This window comes from Onychomys torridus, chromosome 7 (genome assembly GCF_903995425.1).
Source record: "Onychomys torridus chromosome 7, mOncTor1.1, whole genome shotgun sequence".
Lineage (NCBI taxonomy): Eukaryota > Metazoa > Chordata > Mammalia > Rodentia > Cricetidae > Onychomys > Onychomys torridus.
In genome coordinates this window covers 17,276,403-17,292,216 of record NC_050449.1, presented here as the reverse complement: position 1 = coordinate 17,292,216, position 15,814 = coordinate 17,276,403, and the positions used below count along the sequence as shown (strand labels likewise).

The window sequence follows — 15,814 nt, the reverse complement described above, 5'->3', positions numbered from 1 at the left end:
TGTTGGAGAGTAGGGGTGGGTAGAAGTGTGTTGGAGAGTAGGGGTGGGTAGAAGTGTGTTGGAGAGTAGGGGTGGGTAGAAGTGTGTTGGAGAGTAGGGGTGGGTAGAAGTGTGTTGGAGAGTAGGGGTGGGTAAAAGTGTGTTGGAGAGTAGGGGTGGGTAGAAGTGTGTTGGAGAGTAGGGGTGGGTAGAAGTGTGTTGGAGAGTAGGGGTGAGTAGAAGTGTGTTTGACAGTGGGAGATGGCTGAAAGTGTATTCTACAGTGGGAGAGGGTTAAAGTGTTGGAGGAGGAGGAGATTGGACAGAAGGAGATGCATAAAAGTGTTGAATGTAAAAAGATACTAAATTTAGTACTTCTTGCTGCATCCTCTTCAGAGAGGTGCACAAGAAGAGAGTTCTGTTTTCTATATCTGTTTGAAAATGAGAGGCCAATTTCAGTGGGGCAATGAGAGTCATGTCAGGGCTTTTTCCTGAGGCATTCCAAAGGTGGTAATAGTAGGAACAGTGATAATTTTGTGAAGCTGAGCCCACAAGTGCTGCAAACCACAGAAATATAAAGTAGGAATTCAGCTGACAATGGCAAAAGCTATTACCTGGAAGAGTCAAGAGCTTTTCTAGAGGATAAAGTCAAAACTCAAGGAGTCTTAGCGATACTGGATTTTGAGTATATTAGCTGTTTCCTGCAGTGAGTCTCTTGTGTGTATTGTAGCTTTCCCATTTGATTCTTTTCCCAAGAACTTCTAACAGTGTGGTTGATCATCCATTGGGCACAATTTCCTCTATACTATTGGGGTATTTGAATAACATCCTCCAACTATGTTGACAACGGTCACACAGTGAAGACCCCTTTTTTCAAGCCTTTTAGCATTAGACTCAGAAGTCTGCCTTTCTGTAATTATCTTCATTAGCAAACATCTGGCCAGGGCCATCTCTGGACAAAAGTATGTTATCCGAGGTACTTCTCAAACATCCAAGGACAGACTACAGATAGATGAGCATTCAAACCATCTGCTAGTTCCTGAGATAAAATAAATATTTTCACTGAGACAACCACCAAGGCCAGGCAGATGTTAGGTACAAAGCCTTGTTTCTTGTGCAAATTAAGCTTAATGCCTTCTTTTCTCCATAGCCCAAATGTTATCCTTAGTTCTAAAGATTCCCCCTTTAGCATTAGCTCAGAACAAAAGGGCTTTTACAAACTAGGTGCATCATGCTGTGACACAGGTTGCCTAGCAACCCAGAACACGTCCCCTGCCAACAGATAGGAAAATGCTGCCTCAAACTAACCTTGAACTGACAAATTCTTAACTCCTTTTACTTTCACCCTGGTTGACTAATCAGCTTACTCTCTAACCACATGCCCCCCCCCCAGCTGAGGCCCAAACCCAGGGCCTTGCACTTGCTAGGCAAGTGCTCTACCACTGAGCTAAATCCCCAACCCCAATTATCTAACCACATTTAGGAATGCAGTATTACAATATGGATCCCTCATTTTCCCTTCTTGGCTTTTCCCTTTAAGAGTTCATCCTTGAGTCATAAAGAAAGCCTGGCAGTCATTGCCTGGTGTAAACACTTGTCTGCTTTTATGACCCTGATAGAATTCAAGCCTTATGACCTTGCTTAGCCAGAGAATTGCTGATTGTATGGGTATGTAACTGGAAACTTCAGAGACTAGGGGACAGAGAGAGAACTAAGAGCAATGAGAGAGAATAACCTAGATAGGACAATGAGGGAACAGCAGAAGGTGGTACAGAGAATCAGGCAAGAGAGGAGCTAAGCAAGAGAGCAGAAAAGAAGCTGTGTAGAGAGAATTGACTTAAAAGAATAAAGTGAATGGACTAAAGAGCTTGATGTACTTAGAAACATTTGACATCCCTCAGATTAATTCTTCACTGCTGGTAGTGTCTTTTCTGGAACTCTCGGGAGAATCCCCTCAGGGCAGGTACCTGGGGAGAATCTGATACCAGAAAAAGGGAGCTGCAGAAATATGAAGTAGGAATTCAGCTGACAATGGCAAAAGCTATTACCTGGAAGGACTCTTCCACACAAGCAGGCTTTGAGGTAGATGTAGTTCATAGCATCATTTCCAGAGCAGTAAAGACTCTGGAAGGTTGGGCTCTAAGCACAAGAGAATGCCAATGGATTGTTGGAAGTAAGCTAGAATCTGTCAGAATGTATTGAAGTTGATGCAAGCACAGTACAAACTAGCTCTAGCCAGTTCTGCATGGCCTGGTGGGAAGAAACAGGGCTGTAACTGAATGCAGGGAGAACAGTCTCACTACCATTTCCCACTCTGGCCAGAGGTTGTTCTCCTTGATGGTCACTGGAGAGAGGAACCTGGAGATTTCCCAGAGGGTGCAGTGGCAACAGGAGGTTGTGTGTCTGTACTAGTGAGGGCTCCAGGGAGTCAAGACAGGCTTCTTCTCTTCCCCCAGTTATAGGCCTCTACACAAAGCCAACATGGAGTCTTCCTCCAGTCCTTCCCTCTTTTGCCATAGTGCTTAAGATGACTCCATTAGAGAGACCAGAGGAAGAGACTTGAAGATCGGGGCTCAGTGTGCTTTGGGGCTAGAAGCAGTGATTTGAATATGTAACACTGAGACATGTTAAAATATTATCATTGGCCAGACAGTGGTGGCACACACCTGTAATCCCAGCACTCAGGAGGCAGAGGCAGGTGGATCTCTGTGAGTTCGAGGCCAGCCTGGTCTACAGAGCTAGTCCAGGACAGGCTCCAAAGCTATAGAGAAACCCTGTCTCGAAAAACCAATAAAAAGGGTTGGGGATTTAGCTCAGTGGTAGAGCACTTGCCTAGCAAGCGCAAAGCCCTGGTTTCGATCCTCAGCTCAAAAAAAAAAAAAGAAAGAAGGAAAGAAGGGAGGGAGGGAGAAAGAAAGAAAGAAAGAAGGAAAGAAAGAAGGAAAGAAGGAAAGAAAGAAGGAAGGAAGGAAAGAAAGAAAGAAAGAAAGAAAGAAAGACCAAAATTATCAGGAAGGGGCTGGAGAGATGGCTTAGTGGTTAAGAGCATTGGCTGTTCTTCCAAAGGACCTAGGTTCATGGCAGCTCACACCTTTCTGTAGCTCCAGTTCCAGGGGATCTGACACCCTCACACAGACACACATACAAGTAAAGCACCAATATACATAAAATAAAAATCATTAAAATATTATCATGGACAGTAATAAGGGCTCTTGGAATTCTGTTACTGCAGCCATGTGGTGAGAGATTTGGAGGCAGATAGCTGTGGGTCCTAGTGACTCCAAATGAGACACCCAGATGGAGGGTCCAGGAAACAGGCTAATTAAACATCAGTTTAGCCTTTGGACTTTCAGTGCTCATCATTACACTACCCTGATGGTTCAGAGTTTCACTGTCTTTTGTGGCATCTTCTTTACTGCTGACCTGATGATGCTGAACACTGTCATGAATGATTATGTGGGTATGAATGATGCTGGGATCAGCAGCTTTGGGACAGTAGCTGATTGCTTGGGAGCAGGGCCACTACACTGAGCCCTTGAACTCAGCATGTGGAGAACCTCCCTTCACAAGGACTGAACTAGGATCAGGAACAGTCAGGTCATTTTATGAGTCATAGTTTTGACTAGTGATGCTGCTGAGCTGTGTGGAGAAGAGTGTACTTAGGACCTGCCTGGCCTACCAGAAACATGAGTCACTAGTACTCTATCTCCCATCTCAGCTTGCCAGTTTCTGGGATTATAGGCATGTGTCAGGCAATGCTTCCATCTTTTCCCAGGACTTGAGACCCAGAAACCTTTATCTAGGGCTGCAGGTCTGCTAGAACCAAACCCTCAAATCCCCAAGGAAGCTGGAGACTATTGTACCTCCCATTTCTGCTAAAGGCCAGACACCCAGCCTTTTTCACCTGCTCAACTTGTAGAAATCTAGGGGCCACCTTGCTTCACCATTGCCATGTTATCCTGGACCCCAGAATGGAAGAAGCCTGATGGGGTATGGGCACCATCAGCGATATGAAGGGCTGGCCAGCATGGGATTACTTTTGAAGTATCCTCACATTCTGGCCACCTCTCTTCACCTGCCTCCTTCCACCATAGAGCAGCCACCATTGGCTTCTTCAAGGATTGTTACAACCCTCTCCTCCTTGGCTGGCCTCCCATCCCACCTTCCCATTGGCTCTTCACAATGAATAGAAGGATCCTTTCTGATCTCACCTCCTCCAATCCAAAGATGTGATGTCATTTCACTGTATTTAAAGACATGGCATCACTGTAGCTAAGGCGGCCTCAAACTCAGCATCCTCCTGCCTCTGCCTTTCATCTGTGTCTTCTTGCTTCCATGTCTTCTGCCTCCTTTTGCTGCTGTCCACGCTCTCTTCACTTTGCTCTGGTGACATAGGCCTCAGTCGGAGTTCTTTATACTTACTAAGCATGATTGTTTCCCATGGCCTTTGCATAGGAAACCCCCAGCCTGCAGTGGTCTTGCCTAAATAGCTGCAGGGCTTGATCCAGTCAATTCTGTGTCTACTAAAACTCTCTGGCCTCCGATCCCTTGCCACATTTTGCTCCATATCATTCATTCATTGTGTGGTTCTCGTGTAATCTGTAGGGGCTTTCTGTCCAAATTGGCCATGCCAAAATGTTTCCTTCCTTCTCAAAGTCTGATGAATGTAGACTTCATTCTCTCATTGGTACCTAGAAAACAGTTGATACATTGTATGTGTTCAGTGACCGTTAGCCAACTGAGTGAATTCAGCTCAGTAGTCACCCTGTTGTGAGCCATGGCTCTCTCCGCTGTGAAGTGAAGGATGGGAACTCAGTGCCGTCAAGGTCTCTGCCAAATGCACGCCAAAGTCAGTCTCCAATCCAAGACCCTCGAGGGCTATATATGGAGCACAAGCTTTGGCTGAAAGGAGGAAGGGACTAAGTGGGATGGAGACATTGCTCTAGTCCTTTTTAGATGGAAGGGTTAATCTCCCAGCTTTTGGAAAGGCCTTTGATTTCAGACAACCTGGGAATCACCCTCTGTTGAAGACAGATGTTTGCTCATGCATGCCTGTGCTGTGGGATGAGGGCAGCATCTTTACAGTGCTACCCAGAGGCTGGTCACCACCAGTCTCTTGACTCTCACTATGAAAGCTATATATATGACCCCAGCATTCCCTGTGGGGCAGTTGGTTCCCTGTTCAGTTGACAGTCCTTTCATTGACCCCTTTTGCCCACTTCCAAATGATCCCAAGCTAGAATAGCCATCCAGGGTCCGTAGCAAAGCTGAGAGCACTGTAAGTGTGCATTAGTGGGTGTGGAAGCACGTGGTGGCCTGGGGAAAGAGCCGAGCACAACAGTGTTGACTTTACACGTGATGCATGGCCTTCATTTAAAGTCACTTAACCATGGCTGGAGAGATTTCTTAGTGGTTAAGAATGCTTGTTGCTCTTGTAGAGGACCCGGATTCAGTTCTCAGCACCCACATGGTATAACCAACCACCCATAAATCCAGTTCCTGAGGCTCTGGCATCCTCCTCTGATCTTTGAAGGCATCAGGCACACATATAATGCACACACACCACACATATGCACAAAGAAATAGTTAAAAGATACTTTAAAGTTGTCTAGCCTGGTATGATGGTCATACACCTGTAATCCCTAAATTTAGGATCCTGAAGAAACAGTATTGAGTTTGAGCCTGTCTTTGGCCATGTAGCCCTACTTTGCCTCAAAAACAATTTCAGACATAGCTCAGTGGAAGAAGAGTTGCCTATAATTGAACATTTAGGAGCAGGGGGCATGGCTTGGCAGTAGAGCACTTGGCTAATTCTTGAAAGGCTTGTGTCCCATCTGTCACTGCACTAGAACAATGAAGAACTGACTGTCTCACCTGCTAACTACCCTTCACTAGCCAGATTCTTGCTAAGGCACAAGCTTGTAATGATAATCCAGAGTATAGTTCCAACCTCCCGTGTGATTACAGTGGCAAAATCCTGGGACCAAGGGACCTCTGGAAGGGCTTATTCAACTGTTTTAGGATTACTGTTACTGTGATGAAACACCATGACCAAAGAAACTCGGGGAGGAAAAGGTTTATTTGGCTTACATTTCCACAGCACTGGTCATCATTGTAGGAAGTCAGGACAGGAATTCAAACAGGGCAGGATCCTGGAGGCATGAGCTGATGCAGAGGCCATGGAGCTGTGCTATTTACTGGCTTGCTCTCCATGGCTTGTTCAGCCTACTTGCTTATGGAACCCAGGACCACCAGCCCAAGGATGGCACCACCCACCATAGCCTGGGACACCCTTCCCCCCATCAACCACTAATTAAGAAAATGCCTTACGGCCGGATCTTATGAAGGCGTTTTCTCAATTGAGGTTCCCTCCTTTCAGATGACTTTAGCTTGTGTTAAATTGACATAAAACTAGCCAGGACACCAGCCAAGGATGCAAATTGGACAGCCACACTGCTTAGCAGGGTGTCAGCTCAAAGGTGATATGAGCTCCTTTTTGTCTCCAGTAAAGTAGTGGGCAGTTGCACTACATGCCAGTACAGATTAGGGCAGTTCAGGACCCTGACTTGAGTTCTGATTTATGGCAGCCAAATGGAAATACTGGGGGAGGTCCGCTCCTCATTTTGCTATGTCTCCCTGGACCTCACCTGCAGTCCTCTGAGGGTGGGCGGTGTTTATGGAGGGCAGAATAAGCCAGTGATTTCAGAGAAACCCTCCACGTTAGATGCCTGTGACGGAGCAAGCAATGGGACAGGCTGGAGCAGGAGAGCTGGGGGCCTACAGCTCAGCCGACCCATTAGGCATCTAGTAAAGGATATAGCGGAAGGCCCTCTGTTTCCTTCTCCTAGGGAAGGAACCCACCCTGCTGGGGAATGTATCTGGCCACAACAGCGCCCCAACTTCTAACCTCCAATGGATTAGGGAAAAGATAACCCAGCTTGAAACCTGCCTACTGGGGAGAGGGAAATCACCTCTGGAGTTCCTCCAGCTGGTTCCTGGTTCCCTTTTCCTGACATCCATAGCAAGGTCCCCTGGGACCGTGTAATACACTGCCGTAACTATATTATAAGAACAAGGACCTCTCACTTGGGCAAAGTGAAATATTTCTATAGTCCGAGCACTTGGGAGTTGAAGGTAAGGTTCATGAGTTCAAGGGTAATTCTCAGTTCCATGGTGAGTTTGAGGTGCCAGTGAATGGCTCAGGGGTAAAGGCACCTGTCACCAAGCCTGATGACCTGAATTAGATCGCCTGGACCCGCATGTGGAAGTAGAGACCTGGCTTCCAGGAACTGTCCTCTGACTTCCTTGGTTGGGTTTGTCTTATTCTTCCCTGAGCACCTCTCTCCTCCCTCCCCCCCAGCTCTCCCTCTCTGACTAACCCTTGTGTTGAAGGTCTGTGCAAACTGTCTTTTAATCAATCTCTAGGTCTGCTTCATATTGGCTCATCCTGGAATTCTCTTTTGTGGTTGGTGTGAATCCCAGTTTTGAATCCTAGTCTTGCCCGAACAGAGTCCCCTGACTGTTAAAGAGGATGGAGCTGTGCCTCTGTCCCTGTCACAGGTGACATCATCATGGAAGGTCTTTCTGGGATTTCATCTGAAGCACTGTGGTGAGTTTCCTCACTGTGACTTGCTTGGTCTGCCCTGTTATGCAGGGTGTGGATGTTAACTTGGGTTTTCCGCTTCTGTTTTCTGGCTGGAGAGCTGCATAATGTTGAATGAGGGCCACTGGCAGCAAAGTCAGAAATGACCTGGTGTCATCCATATCTCATTCCTGGTCAGATCTCCATGAGGTCTAATCTACCAGTGTCCCAAGCCATGCTAGCTTGCCATCAAGATTAGCAGCCAGAGTCCCTAGGAGAGCTATGTGTAAAAGCCGCACATCTGTCTCAAATTACCATGGCGGCTCCTATACTCTCCATCCTAACGGCCTCCTTGATGGCACTCTCTACGGTTTCTTATCAGCTGCTTTCTAGTGGCTCTTTGTTTTCCTGTCTTCTTTCTAAGGACCCTTGCTGTTGCTCACCATGGATATTTGAATTGGTCTTTGTAAAGTTTGCACACGGCCCTACAGTCATCGGTTACTCTTGTTGGAGCAACAAACACTATGCATCCTATAAGTTTCCAGAATCCAAAATATGTAGTTTTTCTCTCCCTCCACCCTTCCTCTTCATCTCTTATTTTTCTCATTTTGCACTCCTGGGTCTAGAGTCCAAGTTCCTGTCCAAGCTAGGCCATCACTGTATCGGGCTTTTTCCTCAGCCATTATTAGAAATGAATTTCTGGTTGGTGATTTTTGAACGAGTGTGTTAGGAAGCATCAGAACGTAAAAATCCTCAGATACTCCGAGGAAAATAAACTCCTGTTTCACTGACACAAGGAAATACAGTAATGGTTTCCTTAATGTTTAGATGTAGATTAATAGTATTAATATGCTCAAGAAGTTGGATCAAAATTCCTAATGCATTTTTATAGTAAGCTGTTTATTCACATTATAACACACATACTCTTCAGTGTCTGCCTGTAGTGAGTACGGTTAGATGGTTTTCACTTACACATACTCATCATCAAAGCCAACTTCAGAACATTCTCTTCACGCAAAACACAACAGTGTACTGTAACCATCAGCAGTATCTACATCACCATCTTATTTCCTTCACACCATAAACACAAATCTGCTTGCTCTCCAGATGTGATTCCTCTGTGGACTTGTATGAAAGTAACTAGATTGTTGTGGACGTTGTGGCAGGAATCCTAAAGAGTCTTATTAATAAAACAAACCTGAAGCCAGGTATTGGGGTGAATGCTGGAAGATCAGAGAAGCAGAACAAGCCACAGCTTCCTCACCTCACCAGTTCCTCAGCTGATCCTGTTTCCTCAGACTGGAAGCCTTTGAGTCCTTATCCAAATGAATCTCAGCTGATCTGTTGCTAAAAGCCTAAAAGCTTAACCAGCCAAAAGCTTCTAGTTCCTGGTCCTCAGCCTTATATAGCTTTCTACTTTTTGCCATCACTCCCTGGTATTAAAGGCGTGGGTCACCATGCCTGGCTCTTTCCAATGTGGCCTTGAACTCACAGAGATCCAGAGGGATTTCTGCCTCTGGAATGCTAGGATTAAAGGTGTGAGTGCCACCATTTTCTAGCCTCTGTATCTAGTGGCTGTCTGTTCTCTGACCCCAAATAAGTTTATTAGGGTGCACAATATTCTGGGGAACACAATACCACCACAGGACATAATGGTTGCCTTTATTCAGTGGGCATAGGTTTCTCAAGTGACATCAGTATTGTAACAGGTATCATTATTATTGTTCATGATGGAGAATATTTAATTCTGTGGTAAGCCACACTTTTAATCTAATCAACAATGAATACTTTACCTTTATATATTCCTTTGGACATCATAAATAAATGTTTTCTTAATATTCAAATTAAAGTTTAATGACAACATGTGATTTATATTTCTCTTGAGTCCAAGAATCTAAGGTCCTCTTAGGCAAAATCGAGACAGAAATCCTTTGGCGGCAGAGGAGCTGAAAGAGAGAATCTAAGCCGTGAAAATGATTGCAGTGGGCTGGGCAGAGGGCTCAGTCAGCGAAAGCCTGCCACAAAAGCACGAGAAACTGAGTTCAGATCCCTAGCTCCCACGTAATAGGGACACCAGCACACATCAGTAATCCCAGCCATGGGGAAGGCGGTGATGGGAGGATCCCTGGAGCTTATTGACAGCCAATCTGCACAAATCAATGAGCTCCAAGTGCAGCAAGAGACCCTGCTTCAAAATACACATTGGAGAGCAATACTGGAAAACACTCCAAGTCCATCTCTGGCTCCATATGCATGCACCTGAGTACACATACCCACATGAACACACACACACACACACACACACACACACACACACACACAAAATGGTCCTTTCACAGATATCACTGACTATAGTTTCATGGGTTTAGGTTAACTTTATTGGTGAGAATTCATATTAATGTTAATGACATATTGAGTTTCATAGAATTCGGTGCAGGTCAAGCATGGTAGCATATGCCTATGGTCTCTGCATTTGGGAGGCAAAGGCAGGAGGATGTCTGAGTTCCAGGCCAGTCGGAACTATAAAGTGAAACAAAAACCACCAGGAAAGGATCCAGTACAGAGAAATTTCTCTCTTTTTTTTTTTCCTCACTTTTAAAATTTATTTTTCTATGATCAGCTTGATACAGTATAAATTCTTATCTTAATTGTGCAATGTTTCATTGGGGCTTGCCCAGTAATTGAGTAAAACCAAAACTTATTATAAGCCACAGTCATCCTAGGGTCCTCGCTGCTATGTAGCCTCCCTGGATCTGTGGGTTGCAGTCTGATTGCTCTTTGCTTTATATCTAGTATCCACTTATGAGTGAGTACATACCATGTTTGTCCTTCTGGGTTTGGATTACCTCACTCAGGGTGATATTTTCTAGTTCCATCCATTTGCCTGCAAATTTCATGCTGTCATTGTTTTTCTCTGCTGAGTAGTATTCCATTGTGTATATGTACCACATTTTCTTTATCCATTCTTCAGTTGACGGGCATCTAGGTTGTTTCCAGGTTCTGGCTATTACAAATAATGCTGCTATGAACATTGTTGAACATGTATCTTTGTGGTACGGTTGAGCATTCCATGGGTATATGCCCAAGAGTGGTATGGCTGGGTCTTGAGTAGTTTGATTCCCAATTTTCTGAGAAACCGCCATACCGACTTCCACAGTGGTTGTACAAGTTTGCATTCCCACCAACAGTGGAGGAGTGTTCCCTTTGCTCCGCATCCTCTCCAACACTGACTGTCATTAGTGTTTTTGATTATAGCCATTCTGACAGGTGTATGTATTTTGAATATTAAAAAATATTTCTAGAGCTGGGCAGTGGTGGTGCACACCTTTAATCCCAGCATTCGGGAGGCAGAGGCAGGTGGATCTCTGAGTTCAAGGCCAGTCTGGGCTACAGAGTGAGATCCAGGAAAGGCCCAAAGCTACACAGAGAGACCCTGTCTTGGAAAAACATACATATATATGAAAGCTATGGATGTTTTGGGAAAGCAAGAATGCAGTTTTTAATACCATACAGTAACACGCCTGAAAACATACTGACAGGCAAGCAATGTGCATGATGTGAAGAAAGGCTTGAGCTTACCGGGGGGAATGGCCACTGCTTTCACCCCAACAGAGTTCTTTGTGACTGTTACATTGGTGTCAACACCACAGTCACTGGGTGTCGGGGGGGAAGAAGGAATTAACTTGAATTGAGCTTTTAGATGAGTTAGGTGTCAAGATGAAGTAAGTCCATGCTTCATAGACTATCCCAAGCCTGGAGTCTGCCATGACTTGCCTCAGGACTCATTAATGTTTCCTAACTACAGAAGTGCACAGTCTACTGAGTCTCAAACACTTTCCTTTTTCTTTTTTTTTTCTTTTTTCTTTTTTTTGGCTGGAGCTAAGGACCAAACCCAGGGCCTTGTGCTTGGAAGGCAAGTGCTCTACCACTGAGCCAAATCCCCAACTCAAACACTTTCCTAAGTAACAAAGCTAGAAGGGGTAATGAGTAAAAAAATCTGATTTAAAAATCACAACATTCACTTGACTCTATGGCAGGAAAGAATTGCCCTTGGAAGAAAGAACACAAGATTTTTCTAGAGGTTATGAAATATTTTTAAAGGTTTATTTATTTATTATGTGCACAGAAAAGGGTATCAGATCTCATTACAGATGGTTGTGAGCCACCATGTGGGTGCTGGGAATTGAACTCAGGACCTCTGGAAGAATAGTTGGTGCTCTTAACTTCTGAGCCATCTCTCCAGCCTGAGGTTATGAAATATTAAATGTTTGCATACCTTAGTTTGTTCTGTTTCAAGGTGAGCCTGGTTAAGAAGGTGCCGGGCTCACAAGTCTGTAGTTTCAGCACTGAGAGGCACAAGAAGGGAGAATCACTTGAGGCCAGCCTCTACCTGGCCCACAGTGATGCTGCAGGCTGTCCAGAGCTGGGAGCACTGACTTAGATAACTGAGACAAGAACTTGTCTTTCTGGGTTCATTCCCCCATGAGTTTGTGGCGTCTGCTGTTACTCAGAGTCTGAGGGGGTGAGGACCGAGATCCTGTCCAGTCCAGCACTAAGGTGAGGGATGTCCAGTCTGGGGTACCGACAGCCCATCATAGCCTTTGTCTGAACAAACCATCATGTGATCTGTCATCAGGGTCATCTTGGTCCAGAGGCTCTAATGCTGCTTCTGCTTCCCAATGACATGCTGCTGCTCCCTTGAGAACCACAGTGAGGACGCTGGGTGTCCTGGAACCCGGAAATGGTGAGTCTGTGGCATGTGCCTATTGAAGAGCACAGGTCTGATCATTCTGTGGCTTTCTTGGGTCCATTACACAAAGGATAACATTTCATCGTGGTTTAATGAATAAATGAAATTTGGAAAATCGGTCTTCTTTGGGGTGGGGCCCCTGGTAGGTTACCCCATGCTCCAGTGGTGGTACCATCACCATGCACATTGGGAGTCAGTAGGTTATTTAAGAAAACAAAGGACATGAAGTTGGGATGGAGCATTCAAGGGGATTGAAAGGGGTTGTCTGGGGGTGGATAAAATACGTTGTCTACAGCTATGAAATTTTCAGAGAATGAAAATATTTTAAAACTTAGGTAAAAAAGGTAAGCTGGTTTATGTACTTTTCTAGTCCATGAAAAACAAATCTCTAACTTCACAGAAAAGACTCCAAGTGATTGATCATGGCTTGGGAACATGGATTCAGCTTCAGGCCTGGTCCAGAGCACATATTTATACACCATCCCAGCCTGACAAATCCCTGGAACCTTTGCCATCCTCAATCCTTAGACCTTGCTTTAGTCACACAGCCTGTATGCCAGCCTTACGTGCAAGCGCCTGTCTTAGGATATCTACAGCTGTGATGAAACACCATGACCAAAAGCAGCTTGGAGAGGAAGGGGTTTATTTCAGCTTACATGACCTGATCACAGTCCATCATGAAGGGAAGTCAGGGTAGGAACTTAGAGAAGGAACTTAGAGACAGGAACTGAAATAGAGGCTGTGGAGGAAGTTTGCTTACTGGCTTGTTCAACCTGCCTTCTTGTAACACCCAGGACCACCAGCCCAGAAGTGCCACCATCCTCAGAGAGCTGGGCCCTCCTCCATCAATTATCAGTCAAGAAAATGTACCACAGTCTTGTTCACAGACCAATTTGGTGGCAGCACTTTCTTAATTGAGGTTCCCTCTTCAGAAATGATTTTAGCTTGTGCCATTTGACATAAAATTAGCGAAGACACTTGACTCCTTGTCAACCTGACATATAAGCACACACTGTTAAGCTATAACCTTTCCAAAGTGTTAGGTTAATATGACAATAGAAAACACTCTGCCTTTTTTTCCGAGGCAGGCTTTCTTTATGTAGCCCTGGCTGTCCTGAAAACTGGCTCTGTAGATCAGGCTGGCCTTGAGTTCAGAGATCTACCTGCCTCTGCCTCCCAAGTGCAGGGATCAAAGGTGTGTGCTGCCACATCCAACCCAATATGACTTTTTAAAGTTCTATGGTCTTTACTAATTCAAACACCTTTAAGTCTAGCCTTTTTCAAGTATCCTAAGCCTCTAAAATATGCAAAGTCTCTGTGGGCTTCTGTAAAAGAAAAATGAGTTAAATACTTTCTTACTCCAAGAGGCAAGAACTAGAGCACAGTCACAGTCCCATCAAAGCAAAGCCGAAGTCCAACAATACAAAGCATTTGGTGCTTGGCATCTGGGATTCACTCACCATCTTCTGTTCTCCAGTGGGCCATGGCATTGCCCAGATCTAACCTTCCACAGCAAACACAACTTGTTTCCTAGGCTTAGCTTGTCACCTGGATGTAATCAATTTTTAGTTAAAAAAAAAAAAATCAGAAGTAATAAAACATCAGAAAGAATTAGCACAAATAAATCACTTAATTATGCAACTCAAGGATTTGGAAAAAGAATAACAAACCAAATCCAATTAGAATCAGAGCAGAAATTAATGAAACATAAACAATGAAAACAGTATGAAGATAGACAAATCTAAGAGCTGATTCTCTGAGAAAATAAATAAGATTGACAGACTCTTGGCCAGTTAACCAAACAAAACAGGACCCAAATGAGCAGAATCAGATTGAATGGGACAACATTCAAACAGACACCGAAGAAACTCAGAATATTGCACTTTAGAAACTTGTACTCCATTAGGTTAGAAAACCTAAAAGAATGGATAAGTTCCCAGATTCATCTAAACCACCAAAATTAAACTAAGAAAAGATCAGAGAACCTAAACAGACCCATAAAATTAGGCGATTGAAAGACATTAAAAAGACATCAGACTGAAACATGCCCAGGTCCAGATGGACTCTGGTGGTTAGAATGAGAGAATGAGAATATCCCCCATCGTCTTGGCGTTTGAACACTTGGTCTCTGGTTGGCAGTGGTCTTGTGGACGTGGAGGTGGTGGTGTAGCCTTGCTAGAGGAAGTATGCCACTACCTGCCTGCTTCGAGTTTCCTCTCTCTGAAGATGTGAGCCCTCGGGTTCCTGCTTCTGCTGGCCACCATTGCTGTCCTTACCGTTATGACCTCTAACCCCCTGGCACTGAGCCAAACTAAACTATCTGTATGTTGCCTTAGTCATAGTGTTTTGTTACTGCTGCAGAGAAGTAACTAATACAGATTAATAGCAAAATTCAGCTGGACTTTTAAAAAAATCTACAACTAACACTTCTTACGACTTTTTTTAAAAAGTAGAAGCAAAAGGAATGCTTCCATACTTCTTCCAAAAAGCCGGCATTAATCTGATCCTAAAACCAGGTAAAGAAACAGAAAAGAGAAACCTACAGACTATTATCTCTGATGAGCACAGACACAAAACTTCTTAATAAAATACTTGTAAACTGAAGGCAGACATATATTAAAAGATCATCCACCATGATTAAGTTGGCTTTATTTCAGAGATCTAGGGATGGTTCAGCATATATAAGTTAATAAGTTCAATAAGTATGTAAGTGGATGGATCATCTCAGAAGATGCAGAGAGGCCTTTGACAGTAGCCAGCATGCCTTCAAGATGCAAGACTAGGACGAGCGGAAACATGCCTCAGCGTGAAAGCTGTGCGTGACAAGCCCACAGGCAACTTCATTCTGATGGATTGTGGGAGCAGAAGGAGGATACAAAGTTAAAGGGATATAAAGAAGAAAAGTAGTCAAAGTATCCTTATCTGCAGATGATGTGACATAACACATAAGAGACACCAAAAATTCTACCAGAAAATTTCTACAGCGATGACACTTTCAGCAAAGTGGCGGGAAGCCTGGGGTCCAGGCTGCAACCTGTGTGGCCTTGTTGGTGTCTGAGGGCCGTGCTGCCACTGGAACCACACTGGTCTGGTGGCCTGTGCTGCCACCCAGAGCTCTGGTGTCATCCATGCCCAGGCTGTTGCCGAGGACCATGTCTGGGGCTGTGATCCTACCTACCGTGGCCGGGGTCTGTGTTGAAGGAGGCTCATGTTGCTACCAAAGGTCACATGGAAGCCCCAGGTAGGCACTGCAACCAGTGGCCTTGTTGTCACCTGGGGACCATACCTCCACCAGAGCCATCCTCATCTGAGTGGCCAGTGCTTCCACCTGGAGCCAGGATGCTATCCAGGCACAAACTGCTGCCATGTCTAGGTCCATGGTCCAGCAACTGGGGTCTGTGTTGATATCTGTGGCCTGCGTCACCTCAGGGGGCCATAGGAACAATGTGTGATGAAATCAAAGGGCCATGCTAAGCCAGACCACCCTTTGATGGCCCTGGGAA

General features: G+C 44.9%; 1 protein-coding gene across 1 annotated transcript in view; it reads left to right on the top strand.

The window, feature by feature from the left end:
- LOC118587381 (zinc finger protein 14 homolog) overlaps positions 1-15,814 on the top strand; it is a 48,838-nt gene that overhangs the window by 19,031 nt on the left and 13,993 nt on the right. The window contains exon 4 of the mRNA XM_036193312.1: positions 12,198-12,305. Coding sequence (XP_036049205.1) covers positions 12,303-12,305 — 3 coding nt within the window. The 5' untranslated portion in view covers positions 12,198-12,302. The remainder of the gene's footprint in view (positions 1-12,197; positions 12,306-15,814) is intronic.